Raw genomic sequence first — 17,705 nt, 5'->3', positions numbered from 1 at the left:
CTCTTAATAACCGGAGCAGGGCATTCGCAGAGAAGATTGAAGACCGTTTCTTCCTAGCCTAGCACCCAGTGTCCTGTTATTACTGCTATCAACCTCGATATATCCCGTCTGCTGCGGTTTATAAGGTGTCTTGTGCGTTTTTCATTGAATGAGGGCCATAATAACTTGGTCCCTTTACATGTGTCCAGATTATTCCACCTATTTTCAGCCTTCTGAAGAAAGAATCTGAAGATACTGCTCTTGATAAAGCCTAGCGTAGTTGCTACTGAAACGGCGTTGGAGATATCAAGAGTCCGAACGGGATCTGCCCAAACAAGGGTAATATCAGACAGGCGACCCAGCCTTGACAGATCCTTCTTGCATTGTCTGACTAATAGGGAAGTGGTAGAATAAGAATTTACTGAGAGAAGTGCCGCTTGACTATCGACAAAAATTCCTATGTTGCCGCGAATATTGAGGTCATGTAGTACCTTACAGGCTGACATTTAAATGATACTCTTTGATATATAAAAAATGGGCATAAAAAGTCCTAAATGGATGACAATCTATAAAAGGGAACTTTCTGGTACTTTTTGAGTACTTTTAGAATTTTATATAACATTAAAGCTAGAAATATAAAATTGAACATTCTCGGATCGAGGCTTCCTTTGCGCCTGTGTCCTTTACCAGTATCGCAGGTGGAAATCGAACCCAGGTCTAACAGACTGGAACACTAACCCACCGGAAAAGCACCAATAGCGAACATAGAAACCTTACAATGAAATGGGAATTTTTTGCAATTTAATAACGATTAGAGTAGCGTAGCAAGCCGGGTACGTTAAGTTCTCTGACCACTTGACAAAACAATAAAATCCTACAACACATGCCAAACTGTGCGTGAGATTATATCAAAATAAACTAATTTTTTTTAAAAAAATGTCAGTCTAATATTTAGCACATATACAGCCAGCCCATGCATTCAAAATACATATGTACAAGAATTTAAAAATTAAACAAAAATATTTCAGTTTTCTTATACTAAATGGGCGTTTGACAAACATATAGAGTACTTATAGCAAGTGGTATGATCAGCAGCAGTAATTTCAACTATATAACTAGGTACAGAGAGATCTCTATCTATAGCAAGTATCTGATAGGTTTTTTCTTTTAAATACCCACATTATGTATTTTCTCTATATATTTATTTAAATAGATTAAATTGCTATTTGCCAATGTTTTTTTTTTTTCTATGCAAAAAGAAACAACTTTCAAATACACTTTTTTATAATGTCAATTATCTAGTTATTGTTTCTTAATGTAGGTGGCGCTGTTTGTCTAATACTACACTATTATGTATTATAGTTTCTCACGTTTTATTCGATTTTATTTAATTAGAAAATGTTTTTATTTCTAAGATTTGTTTTTTTTTCTCTCTTAAGTTCAAGGTTTTCAATTTGAAGTTCAATTGAAATTGATTTGCATGCATTGATAGTGTTTAATGCAATATCGTATGTACATATACAAGTACTAATATATGCATTTTAATTGAAATCAAATATGGTGCGGAATACTTAGGGGAATTTAAATGGAGAGGATGCAGAATATTTTATAAGAAATATAGGAAACTGTTATGTGTGTACATTTGAAACTGAAATTTGTATAAATTGTTGTACAAATTTGAATTGGAAACAAAATGGTTTTTCTAGGGAGTATAGCATAAACATTAGGGCTTGTTTTAAATCCTTAACTTAACTTCTTCGAAGTTAGATTTCAGCCTTTTCCCATCAGGCATTTGGAAATTATAAGTTTTTTGTCATTTTGAAATAGAACTAAACTAGAACAGAAGTAGAACTGAACTGGAACTGAAATAGAAATGAACTAGAACTGAACTAGAACTGAACTAGAACTGAACTAGAACTGAACTAGAACTGAACTAGAACTGAACTAGAACTGAACTAGAACTGAACTAGAACTGAACTAGAACTGAACTAGAACTGAACTAGAACTGAACTAGAACTGAACTAGAACTGAACTAGAACTGAACTAGAACTGAACTAGAACTGAACTAGAACTGAACTAGAACTGAACTAGAACTGAACTAGAACTGAACTAGAACTGAACTAGAACTGAACTAGAACTGAACGAACTGAACTAGAACTGAACTAGAACTGAACTAGAACTGAACTAGAACTGAACTAGAACTGAACTAGAACTGAACTAGAACTGAACTAGAACTGAACTAGAACTGAACTAGAACTGAACTAGAACTGAACTAGAACTGAACTAGAACTGAACTAGAACTGAACTAGAACTGAACTAGAACTGAACTAGAACTGAACTAGAACTGAACTAGAACTGAACTAGAACTGAACTAGAACTGAACTAGAACTGAACTAGAACTGAACTAGAACTGAACTAGAACTGAACTAGAACTGAACTAGAACTGAACTAGAACTGAACTAGAACTGAACTAAAACTGAACTAGAACTAAACTAGAACTAAACTGAACTAAACTAGAACTGAACTAGAACTGAACTAGAACTGAACTAGAACTGAACTAGAACTGAACTAGAACTGAACTAGAACTGAACTAGAACTGAACTAGAACTGAACTAGAACTGAACTAGAACTGAACTAGAACTGAACTAGAACTGAACTAGAACTGAACTAGAACTGAACTAGAACTGAACTAGAACTGAACTAGAACTGAACTAGAACTGAACTAGAACTGAACTAGAACTGAACTAGAACTGAACTAGAACTGAACTAGAACTGAACTAGAACTGAACTAGAACTGAACTAGAACTGAACTAGAACTGAGAACTGAACTAGAACTGAACTAGAACTGAACTAGAACTGACTAGAACTGATAAACTGAACTAGAACTGAACTAGAACTGAACTAGAACTGAACTAGAACTGAACTAGACTGAACTAGAACTGAACTAGAACTGAACTAGAACTGAACTAGAACTGAACTAGAACTGAACTAGAACTGAACTAGAACTGAACTAGAACTGAAACTAGAACTGAACTAGACTGAACTAGAACTGAACTAGAACTGAACTAGAACTGAACTAGAACTGAAACTAGAACTGAACTAGAACTGAACTAGAACTGAACTAGAACTGAACTAAACTGAACTAGAACTGACTAGACTGAACTAGAACTGAACTAGAACTGAACTAGAACTGAACTAGAACTGAACTAGAACTGACTAGAACTGAACTAAACTGACTAGAACTGAACTAGAACTGAACTAGAAACTGAACTAGAACTGAACTAGAACTGAACTAGAACTGAACTAGAACTGAACTAGAACTGAACTAGAACTGAACTAGAACTGAACTAGAACTGAACTAGAACTGAACTAGAACTGAACTAGACACTGAACTAGAACTGAACTAGAGAACTGAACTAGAACTGAACTAGAACTGAACTAGAACTGAACTTAGAATGAACTAGAACTGAACTAGAACTGAACTAGAAACTGAACTAGAACTGAACTAGAACTGAACTAGAACTGAACTAGAACTGAACTAGAACTAAACTAGAACTAAACTAGAACTAAACTAGAACTAAACTAGAACTAAACTAGAACTAAACTAGAACTAAACTTAGAACTAAATAGAACTAAACTAGAACTAAACTAGAACTAAACTAGCAACTAAACTAGAACTAACTAGAACTAAGCTAGAACTAAACTAGAACTAAACTAGAACTAAACTAGAAACTAACTAGAACTAAACTAGAACTGAACTAGAACTGAACTAGAACTAAACTAGAACTGTTTTTATAATGTAATTTTAATCCATAAAATTTTTTAACAACCTCAAAGTTTAAAAGTAATTTGCACAATGACAAAATCTGCCATTTATATTTATTAAATACATCTCTGCTAATTTTAATTTAAAAATTTCACAGATAATTATCAATCAACATTTATAATTACTAATAAAGTACATTGTTCACACTATTAAAAAAATGTATCATGATAGTAGTGACCATTTCTTAGATATCACGTTTTTTCAATGCAATTTCTATTTATCTATTGTCATATACAAACACGTACCGAATCTAAATACATTTCTACATACTAATTAAAATGTACTTAAGCTGTTAGATTTCATTAAGTTTTAAGCCGACAGTAGAACAAAACTAACCATTTAAGTGTACGAATTTTTAGAAAAATAATTTATAATTTTTTTCAAATAATAATCATACATACATACTTGCCTCAAAAATTAAACACAAAAACCGCAAAAAACCAAATAACAACCACCAAACGAACGCCCGCCATGTGGATAGACAGACAACAAATAGTACTTGTGCCATAATTGTCATTAGTAGAAATATGAGCTCATCATCATCATAATGATGAACATCATCATCATCTTTACCATCATCATTATTGTTATTGTATCTCTATGTATGCCTATTACGGGCATTTACGATTTTAAAATATGCAAAAAAAAAAATACAAACAAAACGGCGTAATTATGGTATCATTCGAAGTTGCATACTTTTTTTATACGTTTTGCATATTTAAATAATATAATGAGTTACTTCTTCTTCGTTTTGTTTGCTGTTACAAATGTTAGTTAGTTACAAACATTCACATACACACATACATATTTTATGCATGCAACAGAGTTTGTGCAACAACAACTCCAACATTTTACCCCTAAGTTACTTGTTTTATTGTGTAAACGTAGAACATTTCGTAATCACAATTTAAGAATGATGATTTTTTTCAACTAAAATATACAATTTTAAAATAGGTAAGGCATTAAACAAGATTTAGGAGGGGAGAGAGTTAAATAAAAAAAACCATAACGACATCCTGTGGTAAACAATGGTTATAGACAGGAGATACAGTGGTATTGCCGATATGAAGTCGTATTAGAGAATAACACTTTTATCACTTCAAATCATCTTCAGAGTCCATTGTTCAGAAACTCAGTGATTAATACTTGTTATAATATCGAAAAAGTATTCCGGCGTTTTACTTTCCTCTCCGTAAGCTCTACATATGGACCTACATGACTAGAACTGAACTAGAACTGAACTAGAACTGAACTAGAACTGAACTAGAAATGAACTAGAACTGAACTAGAACTGAACTAGAACTGAACTAGAACTGAACTAGAACTGAACTAGAACTGAACTAGAACTGAACTAGAACTGAACTAGAACTGAACTTGAACTGAACTTGAACTGAACTTGAACTGAACTGAACTAGAACTGAACTAAAACTGAACTAGAACTGAACTAGAACTGAACTAGAACTGAACTAGAACTGAACTAGAACTGAACTAGAACTGAATTAGAACTGAATTAGAACTGAACTAGAACTGAACTAGAACTGAACTAGAACTGAACTAGAACTGAACTAGAACTGAACTAGAACTGAACTAGAACTGAACTAGAACTGAACTAGAACTGAACTAGAACTGAACTAGAACTGAACTAGAACTGAACTAGAACTGAACTAGAACTGAACTAGAACTGAACTAGAACTGAACTAGAACTGAACTGAACTAGAAGTGAACTAGAACTGATCTAGAACTGAACTAGAACTGAACTAGAACTGAACTAGAACTGAACTAGAACTGAACTAGAACTGAACTAGAACTGAACTAGAACTGAACTAGAACTGAACTAGAACCTAACTAGAACTAAATTAGAACTGAACTAGAACTGAACTAGAACTGAACTAGAACTGAACTAGAACTGAACTAGAACTGAACTAGAACTGAACTAGAACTGAACTAGAACTGAACTAGAACTGAACTAGAACTGAACTAGAACTGAACTAGAACTGAACTAGAACTGAACTTGAACTGAACTTGAACTGAACTTGAACTGAACTGAACTAGAACTGATCTAGAACTGAACTAGAACAGAACTAGAACTGAACTAGAACTGAACTAGAACTGAACTAGAACTGAACTAGAACTGAACTAGAACTGAACTAGAACCTAACTAGAACTAAATTAGAACTGAACTAGAACTGAACTAGAACTGAACTAGAACTGAACTAGAACTGAACTAGAACTGAACTAGAACTGAACTAGAACTAGAACTGAACTAGAACTAGAACTGAACTAGATCTGAAATAGAACTGAACTTGAACTGAACTGAACTAGAACTGAACTAAAACTGAACTAGAACTGAACTAGACCTGAACTGAACTGAACTAGAACTGAACTAAGAACTGAACTAGAACTGACTAGAACTGAACTAGAACTGAACTAGAACTGAACTAGAACTGAACTAGAACTGAACTAGAACTGAAACAACTGAACTAGAACTGAACTAACTGAACTAGAACTGAACTAGAACTGAACTAGAACTGAACTAGAACTGAACTAGAACTGAAATAGAACTGAACTAGAACTGAACTAGAAGTGAACTAGAACTGATCTAGAACTGAACTAGAACTGAACTAGAACTGAACTAGAACTGAACTAGAACTGAACTAGAACTGAACTAGAACTGAACTAGAACTGAACTAGAACTGAACTAGAACTGAACTAGAACCTAACTAGAACTAAATTAGAACTGAACTAGAACTGAACTAGAACTGAACTAGAACTGAACTAGAACTGAACTAGAACTGAACTAGAACTGAACTAGAACTGAACTAGAACTGAACTAGAACTGAACTAGAACTGAACTAGAACTGAACTAGAACTGAACTAGAACTGAACTAGAACTGAACTAGAACTGAACTAGAACTGAACTTGAACTGAACTTGAACTGAACTTGAACTGAACTGAACTAGAACTGATCTAGAACTGAACTAGAACAGAACTAGAACTGAACTAGAACTGAACTAGAACTGAACTAGAACTGAACTAGAACTGAACTAGAACTGAACTAGAACCTAACTAGAACTAAATTAGAACTGAACTAGAACTGAACTAGAACTGAACTAGAACTGAACTAGAACTGAACTAGAACTGAACTAGAACTGAACTAGAACTGAACTAGAACTGAACTAGAACTGAACTAGAACTGAACTAGAACTGAACTAGAACTGAACTAGAACTGAACTAGAACTGAACTAGATCTGAACTAGAACTGAACTAGAACTGAACTAGAACTGAACTAGAACTGAACTAGAACTCGAACTAGAACTCGAACTAGAACTGAACTAGAACTGAACTAGAACTGACTAGAACTGAACTAGAACTGAACTAGAACTGAACTAGAACTGAACTAGAACTGAACTAGAACTGAACTAGAACTGAACTAGAACTGAACTAGAACTGAACTAGAACTGAACTAGAACTGAACTAGAACTGAACTAGAACTGAACTAGAACTGAACTAGAACTGAACTAGAACTGAACTAGAACTGAACTAGAACTGAACTAGAACTGAACTAGAACTGAACTAGAACTGAACTAGAACTGAACTAGAACTGAACTAGAACTGAACTAGAACTGAACTAGAACTGAACTAGAACTGAACTAGAACTGAACTAGAACTGAACTAGAACTGAACTAGAACTGAACTAGAACTGAACTAGAACTGAACTAAACTGAACTAAAACTGAACTAGAACTGAACTAGAACTGAACTAGAACTGAACTAGAACTGAACTAGAACTGAACTAGAACTGAACTAGAACTGAACTAGAACTGAACTAGAACTGAACTAGAACTGAACTAGAACTGAACTAGAACTGAACTAGAACTGAACTAGAACTGAACTAGAATGAACTAGAACTAGAACTGAACTAGAACTAGAACTGAACTAGATCTGAAAGAACTGAACAAGAACTGAACTAAAAAAGAACGAGAACTGAAGTAGAACTGAACTAGAACTGAACTAGAGCTGAATTAGAACTGAACTACAACTGAACTAGAACTTTAATCCAGGGGTTGATATATTTCAGGATAACATTTTCAATTAAAACTGCATGTGAAAAGGTTGTATTTGAAGCTTTACATTTACAATTATTAGTAATTAGCAAAGTACAATTACTTGTTATTGTGATTGAAGAATTACCAATTGTAATTTGTAAACTGCTAATACAAGTATTCAATAACCAATTACAAACATTTGTAATTGGTTATTGCTCAATTACACATTGCAAGTTATTGTAATTGACCGTGTAATTACTTGAATTACTTTATGTAATCAATACTCCCAATCCTAGTATATTTCAAGGTGTAGGACCATAATATTTGAAGGTTACAAACTAATCGAAACAAATTTTACCTTTATCTTTCTTTTCGTACCAGTGTATCACAGGAGAATGACATAAATCATAACTGCATATTGTATAAAAAATGCAAATTTAAATTAAATAATTGTTACTTTTGGAGCGGAAATCCCTACACACACATACATACATATGTGAAATATTTCATTTATTTATATCAAATTGAATTTTATAATAATTTATTTTCTTTCTTTAATTTCTTACAGTTAATTTTTAAACAACAAATTAAAAACTTCAGCCAAGTGGAACAACGTTTAATGGCATATGGACCCACATGACTTGGTTATTTAATAATAAATTGATTTAATCAAATTTGAAAAAAAGTATAGAAAAACTACTGCTTAAAAATTAAACAATTCAACATTATTGTCAGCATCTCAACAACAATTGCCTGCAGTGGCAGCAACGAATAAAGATAGATTCAATAATTTATTTTGATAATGTGAATGAACTTTTTATATGTTTGCACACACCCAAACATTTTCAACATTATCATAGACAGCAGCAGTATCATCATTATAGTCCAAGCATGGTCGTACTATTAAGGCATCAATTGCTATAAGAAAAACTCTTCCTATAACCCAAAAAACAACAACAAAAAGCTGCAGAATATAAACCCTTATATACTCGTTCAGAACAAAACTTATAAAAAATAAACATTGCTAGAGAATTGTTGGGTTCTTTTTTATATTTTAATTACTATTGTAGCACAATTCATATTTTTTTATTCTTTTGTGGCTCATCCTCCTCTTATCATCTCAAACCGTTAAACAAAAAGCCCCTCAGCTTGTGCAATAGTTTGGTCATCTACTGATTACAAATGAATTTATGGCATATTGAAAAATTAAAATCGTTATAATTAAGAAAAAAACAACAACAACTTTTAACAACAGTGCTTTTTATTCAAAAACAACTAAATTGAAGTTATTGCTTCGCTGTCTTTATTAAACTGACGACTAACTAACTTCATTGCAATAATAGAGTTGTAAACATCAATTTATTTACTGCTACACTCACTAAACGTGAAGTGAGTGAAGAGTGCAGTGCATCGGTGTGTGGAGGAGCAGCTGCAGCAGCAGCAACTACGAAATGCCATCTTTAAGACAAAAGGTCACCACCTATTTTCGTCAATTGAGTTTTATAGCTGAACCTCGTGATGGCCCCAAGAGTCCGCGTAAAACAGATGAAGATGGAAACTTTATAATCAAATATTTAGAGGGGTAAGTGTCAATTTATTATGGCGTTTATTTATCATGTAAATAAATAATGATTAATAGCTTAATGTGCGGGGGTGGTGTGATAAGTTGCAGCTTTAATTCTTAAGTTTTTAAAAAGATAGAACAGAACTAGAACTGAACTAGAATTGAAATAGAACTGAAATAGAATTGAAATAGAATAGAAATAGAATTGAAATAGAATTGAAATAGAATTGAAATAGAATTGAAATAGAACTGAAATAGAACTGAATTAGAACGGAACTAGTATTGAACTAGAACTAGAACGGAACTAGAACTGAACTAGAACTGAACTAGAACTGAAAATGAACTAGAACTGAACTAGAACTGAACTAGAACTGAACTAGAACTGAACTAGAACTGAACTAGAACTGAACTAGAACTGAACTAGAACTGAACTAGAACTGAACTAGAACTGAACTAGAACTGAACTAGAACTGAACTAGAACTGAACTAGAACTGAACTAGAACTGAACTAGAACTGAACTAGAACTGAACTAGAACTGAACTAGAACTGAACTAGAACTGAACGAACTGAACTAGAACTGAACTAGAACTGAACTGAACTAGAACTGAACTAGAACTGAACTAGAACTGAACTAGAACTGAACTAGAACTGAACTAGAACTGAACTAGAACTGAACTAGAACTGAACTAGAACTGAACTAGAACTGAACTAGAACTGAACTAGAACTGAACTAGAACTGAACTAGAACTGAACTAGAACTGAACTAGAACTGAACTAGAACTGAACTAGAACTGAACTAGAACTGAACTAGAACTGAACTAGAACTGAACTAGAACTGAACTAGAACTAGAACTGAACTAGAACTGAACTAGAACTGAACTAGAACTGAACTAGAACTGAACTAGAACTGAACTAGAACTGAACTAGAACTGAACTAGAACTGAACTAGAACTGAACTAGAACTGAACTAGAACTGAACTAGAACTGAACTAGAACTGAACTAGAACTGAACTAGAACTGAACTAGAACTGAACTAGAACTGAACTAGAACTGAACTAGAACTGAACTAGAACTGAACTAGAACTGAACTAGAACTGAACTAGAACTTAACTAGAACTAGAACTGAACTAGAACTTAATTAGAACTAGAACTGAACTAGAACTGAACTAGAACTGAACTAGAACTGAACTAGAACTGAACTAGAACTGAACTAGAACTGAACTAGAACTGAACTAGAACTGAACTAGAACTGAACTAGAACTGAACTAGAACTGAACTAGAACTGAACTAGAACTGAACTAGAACTGAACTAGAACTGAACTAGAACTGAACTAAAACTGAACTAAAACTGAACTAGAACTGAACTAGAACTGAACTAGAACTGAACTAGAACTGAACTAGAACTGAACTAGAACTGAACTAGAACTGAACTAGAACTGAACTAGAACTGAACTAGAACTGAACTAGAACTGAACTAGAACTGAACTAGAACTGAACTAGAACTGAACTAGAACTGAACTAGAACTGAACTAGAACTGAACTAAAACTGAACTAGAACTGAACTAGAACTGAACTAGAACTGAACTAGAACTGAACTAGAACTGAACTAGAACTGAACTAGAACTGAACTAGAACTGAACTAGAACTGAACTAGAACTGTACTAGAACTGAACTAGAACTGAACTAGAACTGAACTAGAACTGAACTAGAACTGAACTAGAACTGAACTAGAACTGAACTAGAACTGAACTAGAACTGAACTAGAACTAAAATAGAACTGAACTAGAACTGAACTGAAAGTCAAGAACACAAGGGCACTTTTTCTATTACTACTATCGATATATTTTATTAACATTATAATTTCTTTTCAATTTCAGCCGCATGGATCGCATTTTCACCAACGGCCCCGAAGTCTATAATGGTCAAAATCCTACCGATTTACCAGACTACCAAATTGCCACCTATCCCACAGGGCCGAATACGATAACGGCCGCCTGTACGGGACCCGATGATGGTTTGACTGGTATTAAAAGATCTAAATTGCATTTGAGTGCTAGTTATGCCGATGACATAGACTTCATCGACACTATACAGGAGTCCGATTGTTTTGAGGTGCGCAAAAGTATTAATCCCACCAACAATCGAAATCACAATAGATTTCAACGTTACGGTAGCGGACGACGTCTGAGTAATGGAGCCAGCACCAGCACAAATGATCAGAATGCGAATAAAACTAATGGTACGACGACGGGTGGTATGCGTTCACGTAAGAACTCAAAGACGGGAATAGCTAATTTGACACAGAATCAAAATCAAACCAAAGAGGTAACCTTAGGAGGAGCAGGTGGGGTAGGCGGTAAGACACAACAAAAGAATGAGGAAAACTTAAGTAAATCCACTACAATAGTGGTTAGTATGGTGGCTACTAGCAAATCCACTGCAGTTAACACAAACACTGCCGCCGATATGAAAACAAATGCTGCCAATGATCAAAATAATAAAAATCTTTTAAATACCAAGACTGAAAGTAATAACACGACAAATTCAAAGTTGAAGGAAAGTGGGGACCCTAAAACGGAGTTGGGTACCGTTAAAATTCTAGAGGGTACTACAGAACGTTTACTGCGCGAGGCAGTTTCAAATCAGTCCACAGTACAGGAAGTGGAGGATTCTATAGCGGGTGTTAGTAATTGGAAAATGGAGTGTGATTCAGCTTATGGCATTTCCGTTTCGCTGTATGAAAACAATATGTTAACCAAAGAACCCATGGGCAATCCCATAGCCGATTGTTATGGTATGGTGGTGAGAGGCAATGCAGCTGCTATGGCTTTAGCGGATGGTGTTAATTGGGGTGATGGTGCTCGTTTGGCAGCCCGTTCAGCGGTGCATGGCTGTTTAGATTATTTGGATCGTGCCATATTTGGTTTGGCACATGAGTGCATGGCCACCTCTACACAGGAGGTCTTCATTAGTCTTTTACGTAGTCTTTGGGAAGGTCATGGTTGTATATTGGAAGTTGGTGGTGCTTTAAGTACATTAACAATAGCCGTAGTTTTACCTTTAGCCAAAGAGAGGGGAACGGAAGAAAATGGCGTGGAAATGGAGGGAGAACAGAGTGAAAAATATGTAGTATGTGCCTGTAATGTGGGTGATTCGTTGGGCTATGTGTACTCCAAGAAACATGGCGTCAGAGAGTTTACTTTGGGTAAGTATATAATGACTTCCACTTGATATGAATTTATATTTAATACTTCTTTCTTTTCTTTCCAAAGCTTCTCACGATATTACCTCTATGCGGGATATGCGTGATGCTTTGGGGGCATTGGGCCCAGCCGATGGCAATAAACCTGAATTGAGCAATCTTACCTTGTCCATGACAATTATAGATCGTGGTGATATAGTGTTTTTAACTTCTGACGGTGTTAGTGATAATTTTGATCCAGTGGTGGGTAAATTTGCCGAAGCCTGGACTCCTGATGTTAAATTGATGCCAACTACTACCTCGCCACCACAACGCAGTGGCAGTGTTTTGGCACCAAAACGTCAAAATAAAAGCGCCTCTGCTATATATGCACGTTTACATGGTTCTTCAAATCCTGCAAGTCCCGTGCCTCCTGTAAGACCTCCTAGATCGAAAAAATCTTCTTCACCCGAAAATCCAGCTGCACCAAGTCGTCCCAAATACATGAGATCCCAGACCGTCATAGAACCAAGAAGACTTTCTTCGGGTGCTGCCAATGTGGGCCACATCACCTACAATTACAAACCCAAAATACCCAAATCTTTAACTGGTTTACCACTGGTAACCGGACCCCAAAGACATGCTCTTACCCTACATCGTTTAGAAGATCTCTTAAGTTATGGCATTAATGGCACTTTCTCTCCCTGTTCCTCGGCCCGACGCCTGTGTCACTTGCTCATTGACTTCGTGCGCATGATTACCTCTGCGAGACGTAAGACATTGGAACAAAGAGAACTATTTTACAAATTATCTACTGGACCTGATGGCATTAAGCGCGAGGTGGAATTGAATCGTATGCAGCATAGAGCAGCACGTAAACGTGTTATAGATAGTGCTGCTTTTGTGGCTTTACCGGGTAAATTGGATCATGCTACTGTGGTGGCCTATACAGTGGGTAGTGGTGGACGCACGTTAAACAAAAGTAATCAACACACTCCACAGATATCCTTAACAACCGAAAGGCAACTTTCTAATGATGATGCTGCTTTGCAATCCAAAGAATTTCAAGAAACAAATTTTTGAATTTAAAACAAAACCCTCCAAATGAAGAAGAAAAAAACAGAACTATACAGTGGATTTGAAATATATATATATATATATATATATATATATATATATATATATATATATATATATATATATATATATATATATATATTAAAAGGAGTTAAACTAACCAAACTACAACTCTAAAAAGGGGAAACCTTAATTAATTTTTAAGTATATATTTCTTTAAAGGTCCTCTCCCCTTCTAATCCAAAATTTGCTATAAATTTTACTCCGAACATTTTGTGCTTTATTATAATATTTTTTTTTGTTTTTATAAAATTTTAAGCTTTTTTTTAAGAAAAACTTATTTAAGTTTGTTTTTTAACTAAAGCATATATGCAAAACCAAACTTACTTTAAAAATATGCCTCAAATTTTATTGAAAAATAAAGAGAAAAAAAACTCGATAAAAACGAAAAGACAAGCAAGAAATCAACCTAAAAATATATACCAAATAGTTTACAAAAGAATATTTAATATTATAAACATATAAATTTAAAATACATACGTAAATTGATTGTAGATTGTTTCATAAAATATGTATATTTAGCGAGCTAAATGAAAATACAAGAATCTTATGGTCTGAAATCTGGAGCTGTAGAAATCTGATATGAATTAATGTGCAAATGCAAATTTATTATTTTTAAGCATACAATTATAACAAAGAAAAAAAATAAGAAATACATTTATAAAATTGAACAAAGATATTGAAATATTTTAATAAATACAAAGTCATTTCATAAATGCTTTTAAATGTTTAAAATTATTTTGGTTTTTTCTTAAATTGCAATGAAAGGTAAAGGCAGTAACTAACAAACCTGATAATATCTTTCCATCCTTCAGTAAATAGAACCACTCACCGGAATAGGACGAAAAATATTAAATTAATTCACAATTTCTTATGATGTCTCAAATTTTATCAGAGCTTTTTACTTCCCGTTGAAAAAAAAAATCAATTTTACAAATATGTAATTTTTACGAAAAATTAGATTTCAAAATTATTCGAGAATTAGTTCTTTAATCAATAATTTTCGTTTGAAACTAGTTTAAGGGAAACGTACACACTTTTAAGATCACTTTCTGAAACTAATTCTTTTTTCAGCGATTTGTCGGTTATCATTATTTGTATCAAGCTTACGGATGGACAAACCTTAAGCTAAAAACCCAATTGCTTTATTCTTATTGGGAGTTAAAAAAATGCTCTGTATTAGTATTTGAGGTCTATTCGGTAAATATAGGAAATTATTAGCGGCATTGATAATACATACGTTTCGAATCAGACAGATATCTTCCATGGCTACTACTGGTTTCCGAGGAACACAAAGTTATCGTTCTTAATCCAGGTAGTGGATACAGAGTCGAAGCACTTTCATATACAAACTATTGACCAAAGACGCAGCGATTAAACCAACAACTGAAGTTTCGGTGCCGTCTTCTTGTCTATAGTCTAGTCTATAGTCTAGTCTATAGTCTCATATATAGTTTATAGTATAGTCTATAAATATACTCTATAAATATAAACTATAGTCTAGTCTCTAGTTCGGTCTATAACATAGTCTATAGTTCGGTCAAATATAGTTTATTTGCTAATGTTTAGTCTAGTCTATAGTTTATTCTATAGTCTGGTCTAAAATCTCTACTATACTCTAGTAGTATATTGCCCAATTTATAGTTCGGTCTATAATCTAGTCTATATTATAGTCTATAGTCTAATCTATAGTCTAGTCTATAGTCTAGTCTATAGTCTAGTCTATAGTCTAATCTATAGTCTAGTCTATAGTCTAGTCTATAGTCTAGTCTATAGTCTAGTCTATAGTCTAGTCTATAGTCTAGTCTATAGTCTAGTCTATAGTCTAGTCTATAGTCTAGTCTATAGTCTAGTCTATAGTCTAGTCTATAGTCTAGTCTATAGTCTAGTCTATAGTCTAGTCTATAGTCTAGTCTATAGTAGTCTAGTCTATAGTCTAGTCTATAGTCTAGTCTATAGTCTAGTCTAGTCTATAGTCTAGTCTATAGTCTAGTCTATAGTCTAGTCTATAGTCTAGTCTATAGTCTAGTCTATAGTCTAGTCTATAGTCTAGTCTATAGTCTAGTCTATAGTCTAGTCTATAGTCTAGTCTATAGTCTAGTCTATAGTCTAGTCTATAGTCTAGTCTATAGTCTAGTCTATAGTCTAATCTATAGTCTAGTCTATAGTCTAGTCTATAGTCTAGTCTATAGTCTAGTCTATAGTCTAGTCTATAGTCTAGTCTATAGTCTAGTCTATAGTCTAGTCTATAGTCTAGTCTATAGTCTAGTCTATAGTCTAGTCTATAGTCTAGTCTATAGTCTAGTCTATAGTCTAGTCTATAGTCTAGTCTATAGTCTAGTCTATAGTCTAGTCTATAGTCTAGTCTATAGTCTAGTCTATAGTCTAGTCTATAGTCTAGTCTATAGTCTAGTCTATAGTCTAGTCTATAGTCTAGTCTATAGTTTAGTCTATAGTCTAGTCTATAGTCTAGTCTATAGTCTAGTCTATAGTTTAGTCAATAGTCTAGTCTATAGTGTAGTCTATAGTCTAGTCTATAGTCTAGTCTATAGTCTAGACTATAGTCTAGTCTATGGTCTAGTCTATAGTGTAGTCTATAGTCTAATCTATAGTCTAATCTATAGTCTAGTCAATAGTCTAATCTATAGTCTAGTCTATACTCTAGTCTATAATCTGATCTATAGTCTAGTCTATAGTATTGTCTCTAGTTTAGCATATATATTGTTTAGTCTATAGTTTAATCTATAGTTCGGTATATAGTAAAATATATAGTCTATACTATACTCTAGTTCGGTCTATAACATAGTCTATAGTCAGTCAAATCTAATTTATATGCTAATGTTTAGTCTAGCCTCTAGTTTATTCTATATACTGGTCTATAGTCTAGATTCTAGTTTATTCTATATTCTGGTCTATAATCTCTACTATACTCTAGTAGTATATTGCCCAATTTATAGTTCGGTCTATAATCTAGTCTATAGTCTAGTCTATAGTCTAGTCTATAGTCTAGTCTATAGTCTAGTCTATAGTATAGTCTATAGTCTAGTCTATAGTATAGTCTATAGTCTAGTCTATAGTATAGTCTATAGTCTAGTCTATAGTCTAGTCTATAGTCTAGTCTATAGTCTAGTCTATAGTCTAGTCTATATTCTAGTCTATAGTATAGTCTATAGTCTAGTCTATAGTCTAGTCTATAGTCTAGTCTATAGTCTAGTCTATAGTCTAGTCTATAGTCTAGTCTACAGTCTAGTCTATAGTCTAGTTTATAGTCTAGTCTATAGTCTAGTCTATAGTCTAGTCTATAGTCTAGTCTATTGTCTAGTCTATAGTCTAGTCTATAGTCTAGTCTATTGTCTAGTCTAGTCTATAGTCTAGTATATAGTCTAGTCTATAGTCTAGTCTATAGTCTAGTCTATAGTCTGGTCTACAGTCTAGTCTATAGTATATTCTATAGTCTAGTCTATAGTCAAGTCTATAGTCTAGTCTATAGTTTTGAAAACTATTGAATAAGTTACACAATTTTAATATCGACTTACATTTTTTCAGCAGCAACATTTGTTATTTTCAATAGATTTAATTAATACTACAAAATTTTTGCAATTAATATACATACATATAAATATTTTTATTTAATTTTTTTCTTAAAACCTCTTAAGGTTTATATGCGCCATTTTTTATATAACAATTATTTTTAAATAAAATCACTTAAATTCTTAACCAGTTAATCGTATCGCCAAAAATCTAAAATCCTTTTTCATATACAAATTCATTTTTTTTATTCATCATTAAACTCTATTAAACGTTTCTGTAACAAACGTTTAATCAAATTAGTGTAACCCCGGGCTGTGGGACACAAATTAAAATCAGAGCAATTCTCAGGACTATCACATTTTTGACAGATACCACAATTAGTACAAATCGCATTGTCCACACATTTATCACCGCGACGACAGGTTTCATTTAAGCCCACAT

The 17,705-nt window shown here is 33.5% G+C and overlaps 1 protein-coding gene across 1 annotated transcript in view; it reads left to right on the top strand.

Moving 5' to 3' along the window:
* The window catches only part of LOC119605960 (PP2C-like domain-containing protein CG9801), a 49,222-nt gene extending 35,494 nt beyond the window's left edge, over positions 1-13,728 (top strand). The window contains exons 3-5 of the mRNA XM_037959313.1: positions 8,419-9,432; positions 11,293-12,620; positions 12,688-13,728. Of these exons, the coding sequence (XP_037815241.1) occupies positions 9,302-9,432; positions 11,293-12,620; positions 12,688-13,679 (2,451 nt within the window). The 5' untranslated portion in view covers positions 8,419-9,301 and the 3' untranslated portion in view covers positions 13,680-13,728. The remainder of the gene's footprint in view (positions 1-8,418; positions 9,433-11,292; positions 12,621-12,687) is intronic.
* Positions 13,729-17,705: the final 3,977 nt, after the last annotated feature.

Source organism: Lucilia sericata, unplaced genomic scaffold, assembly GCF_015586225.1.
Source record: "Lucilia sericata isolate MDLA Ls3-8-SP2 unplaced genomic scaffold, ASM1558622v1 Contig000540F_arrow, whole genome shotgun sequence".
In the NCBI taxonomy this organism is placed as follows: Eukaryota; Metazoa; Arthropoda; class Insecta; order Diptera; family Calliphoridae; genus Lucilia; species Lucilia sericata.
The sequence above is the reverse complement of the archived record's forward strand: the minus strand, read 5'-3'. Positions and strand labels throughout refer to the sequence as shown.